The sequence below is a fragment of the Neltuma alba genome, unplaced genomic scaffold (assembly GCF_004799145.2).
Source record: "Neltuma alba isolate B1F8T4 unplaced genomic scaffold, ASM479914v2 tig00013101_pilon, whole genome shotgun sequence".
NCBI classification, from domain to species: domain Eukaryota; kingdom Viridiplantae; phylum Streptophyta; class Magnoliopsida; order Fabales; family Fabaceae; genus Neltuma; species Neltuma alba.
In genome coordinates, this window is record NW_021637425.1 from 56455 (window position 1) to 73261 (window position 16807).

The following is a 16807-nucleotide window of genomic DNA, read 5'->3' on the forward strand; positions in this document are numbered from 1 at the left end:
GTGTGTGATTCGGAGCTTTTAATAACTATTTTGTTTTATTTTTTATTATGTTGTGTTATTTAATAAAAAATAGGGAAAATAGCTAATAAGACTCCCAATATATGAAATGGTGGCCTGGGATCTGAATTTGAAAAATGACAAATAAAGACCTGGTCTCATATTGTAAATATAAAATTTTAGTGAAATATCTGAAATGTTCTTCAGTCAAGTTGTGATTTGATATGTTAAAGTTGTTATTCATTAAAGTGAATTTGTCAGTTCCTATAATCAACTTGTCATTTAATATACTCTCAACCAAATTGTAATTTGGTTTATTAAATTTGACATTCAGTAAAGTGAATTTTTCATTTTTCATTTGATTGAAGGGTATTTTAGACATTTCATTAAGATTTTATATTTGCAACACGAGATTTGGTTTTTATTTGGTATTTTCCAAATTTGGGATTTCAACTCACAATTTCACATATAGGGGTCTTTGTTTGCTATTTCCTCTAAAAAATAACCATATATGAAAAAGAAGAAGGAGAAAAGAAATAGAAAGTTTGAATGCGGATACATGAATGTGGGGTGTTGGGGAGGGTGGGGCCAAGCTGTTTATGTCTATAATCTGAATGGCAGCATAAATTGTGCAAAAGTTGAACATGGAGACATTAGTGATGCTACGTTTCAATATATAATATATCTTTTAATAATAAAAAATGGTCTCGAATCTTAGACTGAAGGGAAAAAGAGACACAGAGGCAGAGAGTCAAGCTTGAAAGCAAATCAAGCATTTGCTTCAAATTCAACGCCTGGCTCCTTCGTGATTAAGTTTGATTATCTCAAGGTATTTTGATTTAAAGGTGAGATTTAAAATTATCATGGTTTTACTTTTTGAATGACCATATGATAATTGATACTCAATCTGATTTTAAATATAAGAGCTAAATAAAAGATTTTTTTTGGGCCAAAAAAATTGAGATGTTTATTTTGATCATAATTCTTTTTATCTCTCAAAATTTGTACATATTAAAGAAGAGTTTTTATATGAGGATAATTTCCATTGCAAAATTAAAGACGTATGTTAAGAAAACATAATTATTATTTTCATATATATATTTATTTTGAATTAACACCATTTTCTTAGCTAGTCACTAAAATTTAAAATCATTTTAATTTTAGTTTCTAAAATTTGAAATAAGTGATTTTAATCTTTGAAATTTAATGAGTGTTGGATAAACTAGAAAAGTATTTTGAAAGACGTTTTTTTGTAAATCGAAATAAATTTTTTTATATATTTATTTTATAAAATTATTTTTAAAACTATGATTTGGTTTCTATCTAAACACTTTTTTAATTTTAGTTTGATATGCCTAAAATGTTGGTCCTTGAGACAATGTTTTCAAGTTTTGAAACCATTAATTTTAAATTTTAAAGATAAAACAAAAATGAGATTATATCAATCCTTGTAGTTTTAAATAAAAGAGGCGTAGATTAACTACATGAGTCAGGCCCCCAAAAAAAAAAAAAAAAAACTCCATGAGAGGTCATAGTGTAAATGCGACTTTTCATCTTCTAGTGTTCAGGCCGCCAGCTCACCACCAAGTCAGGGAGCTGCAATGACATTCATATAAATATATATATATATATTGTTTTTCTTACCAGCATATATTATTGTTAATATACAAATAAAACATAATCCTTTACAACATGACGAACTAAGATTCGAATCTCTATTGAGAGAGTTGTCTACATTTAGTGTCTGATAACACCTCAAACAGAATTGTCTTAAATAAGAGAATACTTATATTTTAGTAAAAAAACCAGGACATTGAAATCTGATATGATATGATGAATCAAAAAGTATTACTGATCAATGATAAATTGGGTCTTTATAGCCTCTAGAGTCAAAGTTTTAAATTTTGTAGGATGCTAAGGGATGTGGGTGAGATCTATATATTATTATTTGATTTGATGGATTTCATTATTGTAAGATTTACCCTCACAAATTCACAAAGTGGTGTAGCACATGCGGAGCACATGCGTCCCACCTGTCAACTTAAAAGTGGAAATTATTCACTCAATAATTGTTTTTCCCCAAACGTGTCCTCACTTCGTGTATGGAATCAACCGTTCCACCACAAAAATTTTAAAAAAAGAACCATCAGTAAAATTTGGAGTACCTATCATATTACTATCTTTAATATAAAATTTTATTTGATTTTTATTTTGATCATAAATATAAGATATCAATCTATTTTGTCTTTCATATTTATTTTTCTCCCCCTCAAAATAGCTATTCTAATAATGATAGTATTAGGCAACACATTTGATTAGCAAGGATATTTTATGAGAGACAACACCTATTTATTACAAATAATTAACTTAATTTATTTATTTAGTCTCTTCTAATTAGTTAATTAGTTTTTATAATTAGGATTGGAAGTAGTACAATTTTAGTTTAAAAAAATCGAATATCTTTCATGACGTTAATCATAAACCATCTGCAAAATTTTGAGTATCTATCATTAAATGTAAATTAATTGGGATATTTTTGAAAGGAAAAAAAAAAAGCTTACATTTTGTGAAATACTTATAAAAAGTACATGCTTTTTGTTAATTTTTTTTAATTTTCATAAATTAGTTATATACTACATCCGATCCTTAATATAAGACCTTGTTTAATTTTTATTTTAGTTCTACATATAAGAACCCAATCCATTTTGCCTCTAATATTTATACATTTTTCTAAGGTAACCCTTCTAATAATAATAGTTTTAACTAACACACTTGATTAGTAAAGATATTTTAAAAAAGACAAAACCTATTTTCACGTTGGATTTTGCATTTGGAAGGAATTTGAAAGTATAATCTCAGAGAGGAAATTTTCCTAGAGGAGTTTTGGTGAGGCTGACTTAAAATGCACTCCATTTCCTTTTAAATATAAACCAATTTTAACTGTTTCATTTATACTAATAAAAACATTGGAAATAGTAAATTTGTTATAAAATTCAAATGATTTTTTATTAAGCACATTCGTCCTCCCAGTAGAAGCTTGTTGGATGTATTGTTAATACGAGTAACATTAACTACTGTAAATTCTAATATTATACTGTATTAATTTTTACTCCTTCTACTTATTACAGCCATCAAATGTTTTATTTAAAAAAAAAAAAGAACAAGAAGACTAAAAGTACTTTCCAAAAAATACCTCGAACATAAGATCAAATGGTGAACAATCCAAGTATGACCAGCTATGACAACTTAAAGGGAATGAGTTAATTTCCCGTAAACAAAATTGAGAGGTTGAATTTTATGAATAAAAAAAATATATCACTAACATTATTTTTCAATTGAGCCCAGTAATAATCTAAACGTAATTTAATTCGATAGCATGAGTAGCTTAGTTGAGAGATTGAAAAATTGCTACAAATTAAGAAATGTCGAATCCACGTGTCAAGCATTAAGGGTCGTTATCATCTATCAATATTTCGGGTATCCATCCGTTTACGTACATTTACGATCGTAGGTTATACTGTTCGTAGGTTAAATATATTGTGACGAGGCAGATCGGTCATATTCACTGTTCACACACCGTTCCTCCGCGCGACAATGTCATACTACCTCGGGTGCTTAATATTACCTCCGATCATAATTATAAAAATCAATTGATTAATTTGAGGAGATTAAGAAAGTAAATTGAGTTAGTTATTTGTAATAAATATGTGTTGTTTTTTCTAAAATATTCTTACTAATCAAGTGTATTGATTAGAATTATCATTGTTAGAAGGGCTACTTTGGGAAAAAAAATGTATAAATATGAGAGACAAAGTGAATTAGGGTCTTATAATTAGGACCAAAATAAAAGTCAAACAAGGTTGTTTGATTTTTATTTTGGTCATAATTATAAGGCCCCAATATACTTTCTCTTTCATATTTATATACTCTTCTGGTCTTTAATATAGAACCCAATTCTTGAGTTGATTTTGGTTTTAAATATAAAATCTATTTCTCATATTTATCAATTTTCTTTAAATTATCCCTATGGATACTCCTTCAACCATAATCAAGTAGAAGAGAGAGGGGTATTAAAAAAATGATTATGATATTTTAGGAAAAATATGTCACTTTTCTTATAATGAACTAACCTATCTAACTTCTTTAATTTAATCAGGTTAGTTAAATGAGTTTTATATTAAGGGCTGGAGGAGTATTTTTTTCCAAGATAGTCCTTTTAACAATGGTAGTTCTAGCCAGTATAGTTGATTATCATTGATTTTTGAGGAAAAATAACACATATTTATTATAAATAACTAATTTAATTTCTTTCCTTAATCTCTTCAAATTAATCATCTATATCTTATAATTAAGACCGAAGGTAGTATAAGGCTTGCCCCTTGAGAAATACCGGCTTGCCTTTTTAATATAAGAGGAACATAATTAATATGAGAATATTAAAAAAAAGTAGTTGAATTAGTTGTTTGTCACAAATATATATTACTCTCTCTAAACTATTCTCTTCAATCATTTGTATTAGATAATCAGAATTATCTCTTTGTGAGAATCCCTTAATACGATAGGAATATTTTGGATAAAAATGAGAATCAAAGTGAATTGAGGTCTTATTAGCCTTCAATTAGTTCTTATATGAAAGATCGGAAATAGTACTAATTAAGCTCGACAATGTTTGAAACTTTGATCCCGTTAGATGTTCAAATAAGAAGAAAAGAAATCATGCATGCATCATTTGTTATCTAGAATGACAAATATTAATAGTCTAAGATTTTAAGTTTATAAGCGAGGTTAAATTCACGACTTCCTACTTATAAAAGAAATTTATACTGCTAAACTATAAGGATATTCTTAATATTTTTAACAAATCATCGGATATTTAGTATTATTAACTACTCATATTTGTATCTGTTTGAGAAAGAAAGTCCACCAACATTTCCCCCCCTCATTAACAAAGCTAAAAGTCTTTTGCTAGAAATGTTGAAATCCTTCTCAAATAACCCACCCATTATCTTTGATTCTAAGCTATTAAATGAACCATGTATAAAGAAGAAAGTGATAGACAGAGAAGTTTAGGCATACGATGTGATATGATTTTGTTTTTTCACAGACTCTTTATTCTTTCAATCCCTTCCTAAATACATAACGTACAATTAATAGTTAAACAGGAATCTATCTCCAAAGTAGAAGGTGTGTGAAAATAGGGGGGGGGGAGAAGCTAGTCACATACACATGTAGGCTCCATTTGGCACCAAAATCTGAAATAAATTTTTTATGCAAGAAATAAAATATGTAATATCTTCCATTATTTTTTTTATTCAAGTACGTAAAAATGTCTCATATCCTCATTTTTTTTTATATATTTGAAAATAATTCATATTAGCCGTTTTTGTGGGCATTATATGAAATTTAAGAAATGAGTCATACTAATATACCACTCATAATTTAAAATAACGTGATCTATTAATCAATTTTACTGTAATACATTGTTGTATTCCCATATTAATATATCCATATATTGATGCTTGCAAAAAAGGTGAACTTACCAGAATACCCTTCTCAAGTTATTGGGCCTCTGCTTCGAAGAGCCAGTGATTTGTATTGGGCTTACGGCCTAGGAACATGGGCTTCTGAGTTGTCCGATTCCAACCAATCCCGTAAAGGTTCGATGCGGTGGGTATGGTGACCGCACTGTAATGTAAAAGCTTCAAATCCGAACCGTTGTAATGTTCCGATTCCATCTTTTTCTTTAGCATTCCGAACGCCGTGAAAAATGAAAAGTTGAGATCTTTTTAGCCAAATATCAGAAACCCTAATCGTGCAAACCCTGTGCGCTCTCCAAAAAGAAAGGTGCAAATTTGTTCGTCGCTTTCCTGGAAAAACTTCTTCCTTCTTCCTCATTGTTTTTCCTTGTAATCCTCTGAACTCTTCACTGCCTTGTTCTCTCCGTCTACTTCGGACAGCGCTGTGCAGTCTTCTGGGTTTTGTTTTGCCCCATCCTCAATTTTTATTCATTATATATTTTGAAACTAAGAAGATTTTGTTTTTGAGTGAATGAAACTATGAAGAGTTTTCATTCGTGGTTGATTCAGTTTTTATGATCGAGGAATTCGATGTTTTTCTTTAGAATTTTCGTGGGATAATGAACGTAGTGAGTTTTAACTTCGAGTATTACTTCTTTTCTCGCAGGATTAACTATGGCGGATGACATGGTTGTTAATGGCGTTGATCAGTCTGTGGACGGTTTCCTTGATGCCGATCAAAGCGGGAGTGATGCTCGTGCTGCGGAATTCAAGAAGAAAATCGATGCACTGGAGCGTGAGAGAGATGATTTGGTGAATGAGAATGAAGAGAGGAAGGAGCAAATTCAGAAATTAACTCTGGAGATTAGCGACCTGAAAAGCAGTAAAGGTGAGATGTTGAAGAAGATCGAAGAAATGGAGAAAGAAGTCGAGGAATCCCAGGAGTCTAGGAGGGCGGCAGAAGTTATTGCGAAAAGAGCATTTGACCTTGAGACTGAGGTGTCGAGGCTTCAACAAGACTCAATTACTGAGATGAGCGCTGCTGAAGAAACTAGGGCGGAGGCAGACCAATTGAGGAGGGATTTGGCAGACAAAGAATCAAGGGTTGGGCATCTTGAAAAGGAAGTAGAGGGGTTGAAGAAAACAAAGGCGGAAATTGAGGTGAAGGTGAGGGACTTGGAGAAGAAACTCGGGGTCCTGGAAAAGAAGGAAGTTGAGGAAAGGAACAAAAGAATTAGGATTGAAGAGGATTTGAGAGAACAAGTCAATGAAAAGGAGAAGGAAGTCCAAGAACTGAAAAACAAGACTGCTGAGTTGGAGAAGGTTGTAGCCAGCAATGGATCTGAGATGGAGAATTGGGATGAAGAAAAGAGGAATTTAGAGGAAGCTTTGAGGGAATCAGAGGATAAAGCAAAAAGAATGGAATTAAATATTCTCCAGTTACAGCAAGAGGCTAGTGAAGCCGAGGATGTTATCACTACACTGAGGGAGAAGGCATTTGGGGCAGTCAATGGACGTGTAAATGGCATGGATGTTGAAGAAAATGGGTTGAAGGGATTGAAGCTGCAGCGGCCATTGGTGGCGGCAGGTTCTGCGGGAGCCATTGCTGTAGCAGCTGTTGTTATCTATGTCTTTTATGGGAAACGTAGGTGATTTTTTATGGCCACATAGTGGCTTAAGTCGGAGAGACATGAATGGGAAGTTGAAGAATGGAGGTTAGGATTTACCTATTTAATAGTCACGAATGTCCTTCAGTTTTGATAGGGTAATGCTTTTCTGGCTTTGTTTTTTAAGCCTATGAGCTTTCTGATTTATATTAAAGTTGGCAACTTGGCATACCTTTGTTTGGTTCTTAGTTGCTGCACCTGATTCCAGCTTATGCAGTTTGAACTAATAAAGAATATAAGTGTGTGTTCAATTATATTAGTTTCTAAGTTGAGATGAGAAGTTTGTTTCTGTTCATTATAATATTTACTGGTATCAATAATGATGGCAGCCAGCAAAACTGAGCCTCTTTGACTGTGTTTTGGCAACCACTTCAGCTATGAAATCGTGCTCTTTCTCATCATTAATTTTAGAGCGGGTTGTGCTCTTTGTAGATTATATGCAGAACGATGTTATTAGTCATATTTGAATTTGAATCAGATGGCTGGATGATGATCGGGTTCTTTTCTTCCCATCCGGTGATCAGTTCTGGTTGTTGCTGTCTTAGATTGTGGTTGATGTTCTTTTTTCTTTTGATTCAGTTACAATCGATTTTTAATTATTGTTCAGAGTCATTGCTGGTGATCTCTATTTGGAACGAGAAAAGCCTTTTTTGGGTGTTTTGCTTGCCTCTTCATTCTTTTACCCCCCATGTTTTGAGAGCAAAAGTTTTGGGTATGTCAGCTTTTGACTTGGCGTTGAGAACAGGGAGTCGTGTTTCGCTTGAGGATAGGATTTTCTATTTTAGGTTATGAGCTTTGAATATCCTATCTGATGGCAAATGGGGTGGGAGATATGGGAAGAGAAGCCATGTTCACCATGAAGAAGCCCTGATGTACTTCAATACTGGGTGATTAGATTAGATTAGGATATCATTTTTCTCAAGTAGCTATTAGTTTATGTGATTTCGAAAAAGTAATTAGGAAGTTAAACTCCAGGATAAAGATTGTTCAGGGAGAGTTGCTTATATCAAGGATTCAAGATGTTATTACTATGAATAGAGTATGACATTGACTGGTTTATTTGAATGCATTTTCCTGGCTACTTTATAGTCAGTTTGTAATATTTGAAGGAATTAAAGGCGGTTAGGAGGGCAAGTAGAAAGAATTGTGTGTTTAAATCCACGAATAAACACAAAACCATGTTGGGAGGGCTAATTATCTAGGCATTGAAAAAGAGTTAACCAGCATCCAGTATTCTAGTGTTGTGCCATAAAGTATCCCTCCCCCCCCCCCCCGCCTATAATACCTAGTATCCTAAAGTATCTTATGGGGTCTATCCAACATTTTAAATTATCCTATAGTAACTCTGCGTTGCTGAAAAAATGCCGTGGGGATGTTGGATGGCAACTCTACTCGCAACTTGGTTACAGGGGGCATTGTAGTACAAATTCAAATTTAATTAAATTGGTATGATAATTTATTTTCAGAAAAATTCACTTTCTTTGCTATGAACACGATGACCCTATTAAATTCAAATTTAATTCACTTTCTTTTCATATAATTTCTTTTTTCAAAAAAATAAATAAATTAATAACTGTTATTCAACTCCCTATGATGGAGGCCCAGAAGTAGGAAGGACAATCCCTTTAATTTTGGATTAGTGTAATTTGCCATCATACTCCAGAATATTTAAAATAAATAACCGGCACGTGCTTAAAATATTAAATAACGCATGTTAATAACTAATATAGAGTAGTTAATAAGTACTGTGAAATATGGCTCTATTGTAGTAAAACACTGAAAAAAAGAACCTTGGTTTTTGTCGGAGAATCTGCTTTTGTTTTTTCGCCCACAATGAAATATTTAATTTGAGCTAAATGAGGAGTTTGGTCTGACATTTGGAAAAGAAAGTGTTGGGAAGCATATGCCTTTTTCCACCCCAAATTAAATGAGGAGGAGTTAGGCTTTCTTGGTTATCTTCTATTTTCACAAGCTTTGCCCGCCTTGTTATTTGTTATTAAAAAAAAAAAAACAAATGATTTAAACTTGTCCCCCCCACCCCGCTCCTTTTTGGTTACAGGAAGAAAGCAACTGAGAAGTCCCTATTTTTGAGCTGTATACAGACACTCGTGAAGTCTTTATTTTATTTTTTAAAATTCGTAGTGTTGTCTTTTAAGAAATAAGAGCATGAAAAAGAAAAATTCATCTCGTCTGAATTTTTAATTAAAAAAAAAAGGCACGAAACATGAGAACAGTGCAATGTTATCCGATCACTGCTGGACAAATTTATTGTTTAAAGATGTGTTTTTATTATTTTTCTTAAATTTTAAAATCGCAATTTGGAATTACCTTTTTCTTTGTCCAATTCTTTCGTGTCTGAATTGAGAAATGATAATTTTAGAATTTTTTTTAGTTTTTTCATTATTAAATACAATAATATCAAATTTGACCCTTTTTTTCTTATTATTTGGTTTCATTCTACTTCTCTTCCTTTCCATTTCTTATCTTGACTATCGTCTATCATATTGAAATTTGAACAGTCGAAATTTAATATTGTATAAAGTCAATTTTTAAATATTTGTAATTATAATTTTAAACTATACTAGCTAAAATTTTGCAATTTCAGTTTATTAATTTAACATTTATATTGATAATTTTATGAAATATTAATTTTGAACCATTCAAATTTTAATCTATATAAAAGTGAAAGAGAAGGGAAGTTGAGGGAATCCAAATCTCTCTTCCTGCTGAAAACACTGGCATTATACATAACCATGTATGGGTAAAATGATCTGAATAATTGTCAAGCTTGTCGGCAAGAATTAAAATGTTAACCACTAGCAACAGTTAAGGAAAGCTAGCACCCAAAAAAAAAAAAAAAGAGTTAAGGAACAGAAAGAAGAAAAGAAAATGCAAGAAACGAAACAAGAATAAGATTAAATTACAAACAATCAATCCATTGCAAGCTGCAATCCAAACATAAAAAGAATGATGGAACATAACATGAAAATGCAATAGCAGATAAAATATTTTATGGTAATAAATCTCAGTTCAGCACAATTCACACCCACCATAACGTAAAATGAAAATGTCAAATGAATAGTTGTATCTTTTCCTCAAAGCAAAACACACTCTCATACTTGAAAGAATATGCCTCCCAATCTGCCTCTGAAAATTTTGCATCAGCAAAGCAGCTTGCCTCTGAAAAGTTTAACTTCAAACCCAATGGATCGTTCTCAGTGTCTTCTTTTGAATTTCATCTGCTCACTGCTTTATTACCATGAAAAATCAAGTTAGCAAAATATTTGTAAATGCAAATGTTTTCTTTCTTGGATTCTCTCAATTTCTTCATAGCGTCATGTAAAGATAGAAATAAACAGAATGGTAGATCCCACTTTGACACATATAAACCCACACAATCTTGTTCCTATTTCTCTCTATTTCACCTTACGAAGGGCTTCAGGGGATCCAAATTCAGGCAACAATAGACATAAAAAAAGGTAAAACTTCAACAATAGAAACAAATGTAACAAGTCTTGATCATATCTCAGGCTGTTTATCCTTAAAGTCATCGATCAAGACTCACTGGATAAGTTCTAAGTTTAATTGATATGTTTATATCATAGTTCTGTCAAATCAGTATGTTGATCAATTATTCAGAAGCATGGTGTTTAAAATTCAAAGTCAATGATCCAAATTGATGGTCGAACTAAAAGTAGTTTTAACTCTTTAAAATTCACAATTCCAATCCTACGATCAGTAACAAGTCAGAAAATATTGTTACTCACCTTATCTGATCTATCATCGGCATAGAAAGTCAAAAATTCCACAGCAACTGGTCCAAGATGTGCGTTCTCGTGGAGCTGGATTTACAGTGGTTTGCTACACCGTACAAATCATAGGAACATTATAGAAAAAACAGGTGGGAAACATGAAATTACCCAAAAAAGCATAACACTCTCAGATGTCAAACACCTCAGACAAAATGTGAAGCAATCAAGTATGTAATTTGAAGCATATCAGATGTATCTTAATATTTGTAATACCTGAGATTCAGTGCTTGCAGGCATTTCTGTCTTTTCCTGCATTGTGGTAGTAGTTGTTTCAGCAGCAGCCACATCTGAAGGTGGCAACGATTCTTTAGCTTCTTCTTCTTCTTTTGATGATTCTCTGACAATTGTTGATTCCTCTACTTTCTGTTCTTCAGCTGCTAATTTTGTTTCTCCAGATTCTTTTGGTTTCACAATAGGTGTTTCTCCAGATTCTTCTGGTTTCACAAGAGGTGTTCCTACAGTTTCTTCTGGCACCACAAGAGGCTCTTCTGGTTTCACAATAGGTGTTTCTTCAGTTTCTTCTGATATCACAAGAAGTGTTTCTCCAGATTCTTCTGCTATCACAATAGTTGTTTCTGCAGATTCTTCTGGTTTCTCCTCAATAGCCCCTGATGCCATATCAGTTTGAGGCACAGAGGACTTACTAATCATCAATGCCTCACTGGTTTCAATGAATGATGATCCATCAACTTCAGTTGCTGCTTCAACTACTGTTTCAGTCTCTATAGCTGGAGAAGGCTCATCAATCCGCCCAGCCTCTTGAGAATCTATCCCCTGCTTCTCTTCCTGCTTCAATTCTGCTTCTAGTTCTTTTATATCTTCAACAATAAGCTCATGAGCATCTTTAATTTTCTCTGCTTCAAAAAGTGGATTCTGTTCCACAGTTTTTGAATCTTCTTCTTCTTCAGCTTTTTGGGTTTCAGCAACAACTTCACCTGCAGCAGCAGATTCAACAACTGTTTTGACCTCTTCTTCAACAGCAGCAACCACCTGTTTTTCTTCACTCTGAGATTCTTCTACTAATTTTCGGGTCTCTTCCACTGATCCTTCCATTTCGTTATGAGCTGCAGTGACAGACAACCCCCTTTTCTTCTTCTCTTCAACTACCAAAGACTGACACTTATCATTATTGGGTCTCACATGACAATTCCCATTTCGCCCATTTTGTTCTCTGAGGATATTCGGATCAAGCTCGCCTAAACCCAGGTATTTAAAGGAAAACAGGGAAGAAAAAGAAAGGAACAGGCGTGAGAAAGTGATTAATTAAAGGAAACATAAGATGATCAAACATAACAATTAAAGACGTAAAAACGAAGGTATCATAAAGAAGGGTGGGAGGTAGGGAAACAGGGTAGATGAAGAATTAATACCTCGGGATTGATTTTGAACAGCAGACGAAGAATGGTGGTTGGGTTGTGAAGGGAAATGCTTATTATTAGCTTTCTTGAGTTGTCTGTTGGATTTCTTCCTGGAAGAAGAAGAACGTGGAGGCATGGCTGACTGGTTGGTGATGACAGAACTCAGAATGGCAGATGAAGGGTTATCGCCACAGGGTTGTGCCTTTCGAACGGCTTTATCATTCGTTAGCTTCTTTTGAATTGGAGTGACAGATTTTGTGGATCTTATATATATAAATATATATATTTATATAAAGGGAAGTGATTTGAAATTGAAATGGGGAAGGAGGGAACAGAAAAAGCGTTACAGTGAGCAACGTGGCTTTTAGCCTTCGAAGCTCCCATCCCATAAATGAATGGAAAGAAATGCAGTGATAGACAGGAAATATGATATTATAATGATTTATAATTTTATTTTAATATTATTAGATTATAAATTAATAGTTATCATTTTCAATTGAAAAAGGAACCTATATTGAAATACATATAATACGCATTTTTACGTTTTTTAAAAATCATGTAAATTAAGTTCGAATCTAATAATAAAACAAAATTTTCCCATGTAATAAGTATAATTTGATAAAAAAAATTGTTAGTCAGGTTAAAAAAAAAAAGTTAAAAAATTGTTAGACCAAAAAATTTATTAGTTTGAAGTTTGAACAGAAGCTTAGGAAAAAAATCAAAATTAAAGAAAAGGTAAAACAGAGATTAAAAAGAGGCATAGGACCTGAGTATAAATAACACTGTTTATATACTAGGGAATAATAAAGGAAAAATTAAAATGAGGTTCCAAATAAGAAAAACAATTGAAAAACAAGTCTCAAATGTTGTTATTATCACCATAAGACTTGTCATTATAGACTGTTGAAATTGTTATTGGGATCTTTTGGTAATTATTTCTCTTCTATGAAACTTGATTGTAATTCCCCCAATAATAAATTGCAGGAAAAAATTAGTCGAGTTTCATATAATTTACTTCAATTTTGTAATTTATTTATTTTAATGAAGTTCTTACTATTTGATCCAATAATTTTAATTTATAAACTTTATAAATAATAAATTTCATTTATAGAAACGTATGGATGATAAAATGGTATTAAATAAAACGAGAGAAATTTCATAAAAGCCATACAATTTTATAAATTAACTTACTGAGTTTTACACTTAGGGATGAACACAAGGATCCAATTCACAAAATAAATAAACTTAGAAAATTGATCCAAAATTGAGGTCGACTACAAGGATCTATGTAATACTTTTCCCGAATAAAATTTATTTTTAGAATAATAAATATTGACATATTGATTTCTCGTTGGGCCTTCTGGACTCAAGCCCAACAGTTTAGAAACGGCAGGCCGATGCAAAGCCCTAAGACCCAAAAAAAAAAAAACTTAACGCTTCCAGCATGATCATCTTCTGGAAGCTTCTGTAAGTGCTCAACCCCAGAACCCCACACCTCAGTTTCGAACCCTCGGGGCTCATTCGGGCCGGAGAAAGACCTTGGAGGCTCATGGCTGCGGCGAACCAAGCGCGGCCACTTTCTATAACCTCCGAAAGGATTAACCTCAAAACGGTGGAAGAAGCCGTGAGATCGCTCGTGAAGTGGAGAAAATCCAGGTCCCACAGCGAGAAGCTCAACTTATCGGATCAAGAAGACGAGTTCTTCTACCTCGTTCTCTCCCTCATTAAAGTCCCCCATCGAGATCGCGCAAATACTTATAAGATTCTTCTTCCGCATTCTCTCCTCTCCGAATCTTCCGAGCTCTGTTTAATCATCGATGACAGAATCAAGAAAGGACTCACCAAGGACGATGCGCAGAAGAAGATCAAATCCGAGAATATACCTATTTCGAATGTCTTGAAGCTCTCGAAGCTCAAGTCAAACTACCGTTCGTCCGAGGCGAAGCGAGAGCTATGTGCTTCTTACAATATGTTTTTCGCGGACAAGAGTGCTGCTCCGCAGTTGCCGGGCCTATTGGGGAAGAAGAAGGTTCCTGTGCCGTTGGATTTGAAGGATAGGAATTGGAAAGAGCAGATTGAGAAGGCGTGTTCTTCAACATTGTTGTGTTTGAAGACAGGTACGTGTTGTGTGGTGAAAGTGGCCAAAGTGTCGATGGAGATGGGTGAGATCGTTGAGAATGTGATTGCTGCTTGTAATGGTATCGCCGACGTTGTGCCCAGTAAGTGGGGGAATATAAGGTCGTTTCACTTGAAGCTGTTGGTGTCTCTTTCTTTGCCTATTTATCAGGCTGATCCAGATAAGGATTCTAATTAATTACACGGCATGTACATGAGCTATGCCGAAAATTTAAAATTTTGTTTCAGTTCCGATTATAATATTCTGCTTCTATTTTTGTTATTCTATAGTCTGTAGTTACTCACATTTTGTTCAAAATTAAAACTTATCCAAAAATTTGGAAGATGAATGTTGGTTGGTGAACACCATAATGTTTCCCAAGGAGTTAATAAGAAAAAGTTTTCCGTGACCGCTTTTCATTTCCGTTAGGAGAGTGAAATAAACATCATGTTTGTTTCTGTCTCTTCAATCTAATCCATATTTTTTGCCAAAAAAAGAATGATATTTGTATTTGAGTATGCATCAGTGTTGTGCTCTGTATTCATTCAGTATTCACGTTGATGCATCTTATTTCTTGAAAGATATCGGAGAAAGTTATTCCTAGGGTGAACTAGTTTGTAGCAGGAGTTTAAACATTTGTGCATGCTAACAAAAGTAAGGGGCTTTTGGATTTAAAATATGCCCTGGATTCAAAGATTGTGATCTATCTTTCTTTGATGTTTGGATATCTCATTTTCTCTCCTTTTTTTTTTTTTGGGTTTTGAATCTGTTAGTGTATTTAGGTCTTGCTTGTACAAATTAGACATATAAGCTTCACGAAATATTTTCATGGTCACGAGGGATTGAATGAGTTTAAATTTACATGCAATTTTTGCTGGCCCAGGAGCTAAATATTAGGAAAAATTGGGAATAAATCCGTTATTGAGAATTTAATTAGTAAATGGTACTTAGGAACAATGTGTAATTAAACTTTCCCAGTGTGCAATTCAACTTTCTTCATTTGCAATCCATCTTCCCTTGTGTATAATTATATTTTCTTGTGTCACATCTTCTCTTTGTGCAACTAAACATACCTTGTATACAATCCATTTTCCTTTTTGTGTAAGTTATCATCCTTTTGTGCAAATTAGTCTCTTGTATCTGAATAATATTTTGTGCAAACCATCTTCCCTATGTGTAACTTATCTTCACTTATGTGCAGCTTATCTTCCTCTATGTAACCTAAGGAATCATTTGCCAATTAATTTTTTAATGAGGGATTTATCCCCAATTTTTCCTAAATATTATTGGACAGAGTTAAGATTTTACATTTGTCTGCTGTATTATGATTGGATGAAGGGCTTTTTCTGGGAAAAAAATTGGATATCAACATAACACAACTGAAGAGTTCTTAAGCATTTTTAGTTTTGACCATGCACAATCCGATGGTCACCTTTGAAATCTAGCATCATTTGAAGTGCGTTGAGTCCTCCTTGCATACTTTTTTCCTTGCGGAAAAGACGTGAAATTGAACCTCTTCCCCTTGACAGAAGGCAGTCCGCAAAAGGCTTTCTACAATTTGTGCAGTCTTGGGCTTTGCTCTCTGGCTTTATGGGTCGAAGGTCATTAATTATTAGTACGATCTTTGAATTTCTTTGTTGGGCAAAAAGTGATAAAGAACTTCTATTTTACCACTTTTCAATAATCACACACGGCAGCTGAAAAAAGAGGCCGAAAATTAAATGCGGTAGCCATTTGCTCAAATGTTTCATTTTTTTTTTTAATAGGGTTAGGCACTGATCACATGACGTTAGGAGCCAGGTTATACTACTCCGTTTCTTATTATAAAATTTAATTTTTTAAATAGGTTTGTTTTTTTTATAATATCTTTTTTGAGTTTGTCTGAGTATATTATTACGTATTTAATACATTCTTTTTTAGGAGAATTGTAATTAAGTCCCACCTAAGGGGATTAAATACAAAAAGTTCTTTGGAATTATTAAATTATTCTGAAGTTTTAAAGGATTTTTTTGTAGTAAATTTTATTTATTTAATTATCAAATTATTTTTTTTAAGTTTATATTGACAATTGAAAAAGTAGTGGTTGACAACTTAGAGTGCAAGATTGATAACTATCGTGGCTAGTTTTACAACTCATGCGTTATATTTTGTGATATGCTGAGAAAATATATTGTCAAATTAGTCACGATAGTTGTCAATCCTTGCACCTTAAGTTGTTAACCACCGTTTTTTTAGTTGTCAATACAAACTTAAAAAAAGAAGAAGGGTAATTTGATAATTAAATAAATAAAATTTATTGCAAAAAAGTCCCTTAAGACTTTAGAATAATTTCATGATTTTA

General features: G+C 33.0%; 3 protein-coding genes across 3 annotated transcripts; 2 read left to right on the forward strand and 1 right to left on the reverse strand.

Moving 5' to 3' along the window:
* Positions 1-5896: 5896 nt before the first annotated feature.
* LOC114734450 (peroxisomal and mitochondrial division factor 2-like) lies at positions 5897-7518 on the forward strand. Its single transcript, XM_028922081.1, has 2 exons — positions 5897-5972; positions 6181-7518. The coding sequence occupies exon 2, from the start codon at positions 6189-6191 to the stop codon at positions 7164-7166; it is 978 nt and encodes a 325-aa protein (XP_028777914.1). The 5' UTR covers positions 5897-5972; positions 6181-6188; the 3' UTR covers positions 7167-7518.
* Positions 7519-10432: 2914 nt separating this feature from the next.
* On the reverse strand, positions 10433-12556 carry LOC114734449 (enolase-phosphatase E1). Its single transcript, XM_028922080.1, has 3 exons — positions 12363-12556; positions 11206-12188; positions 10433-11041 (listed from the first exon to the last, which is right to left on the reverse strand). Exons 1-3 carry the CDS (start codon positions 12484-12486, stop codon positions 10961-10963), a joined length of 1188 nt encoding a protein of 395 aa, XP_028777913.1. The 5' UTR covers positions 12487-12556; the 3' UTR covers positions 10433-10960.
* Positions 12557-13884: 1328 nt separating this feature from the next.
* Positions 13885-14739, forward strand: LOC114734452 (ribosomal L1 domain-containing protein 1-like). The gene has a single exon (XM_028922083.1). The coding sequence runs from the start codon at positions 13900-13902 to the stop codon at positions 14662-14664; it is 765 nt and encodes a 254-aa protein (XP_028777916.1). The 5' UTR covers positions 13885-13899; the 3' UTR covers positions 14665-14739.
* The last annotated feature ends 2068 nt before the right edge of the window (positions 14740-16807 follow it).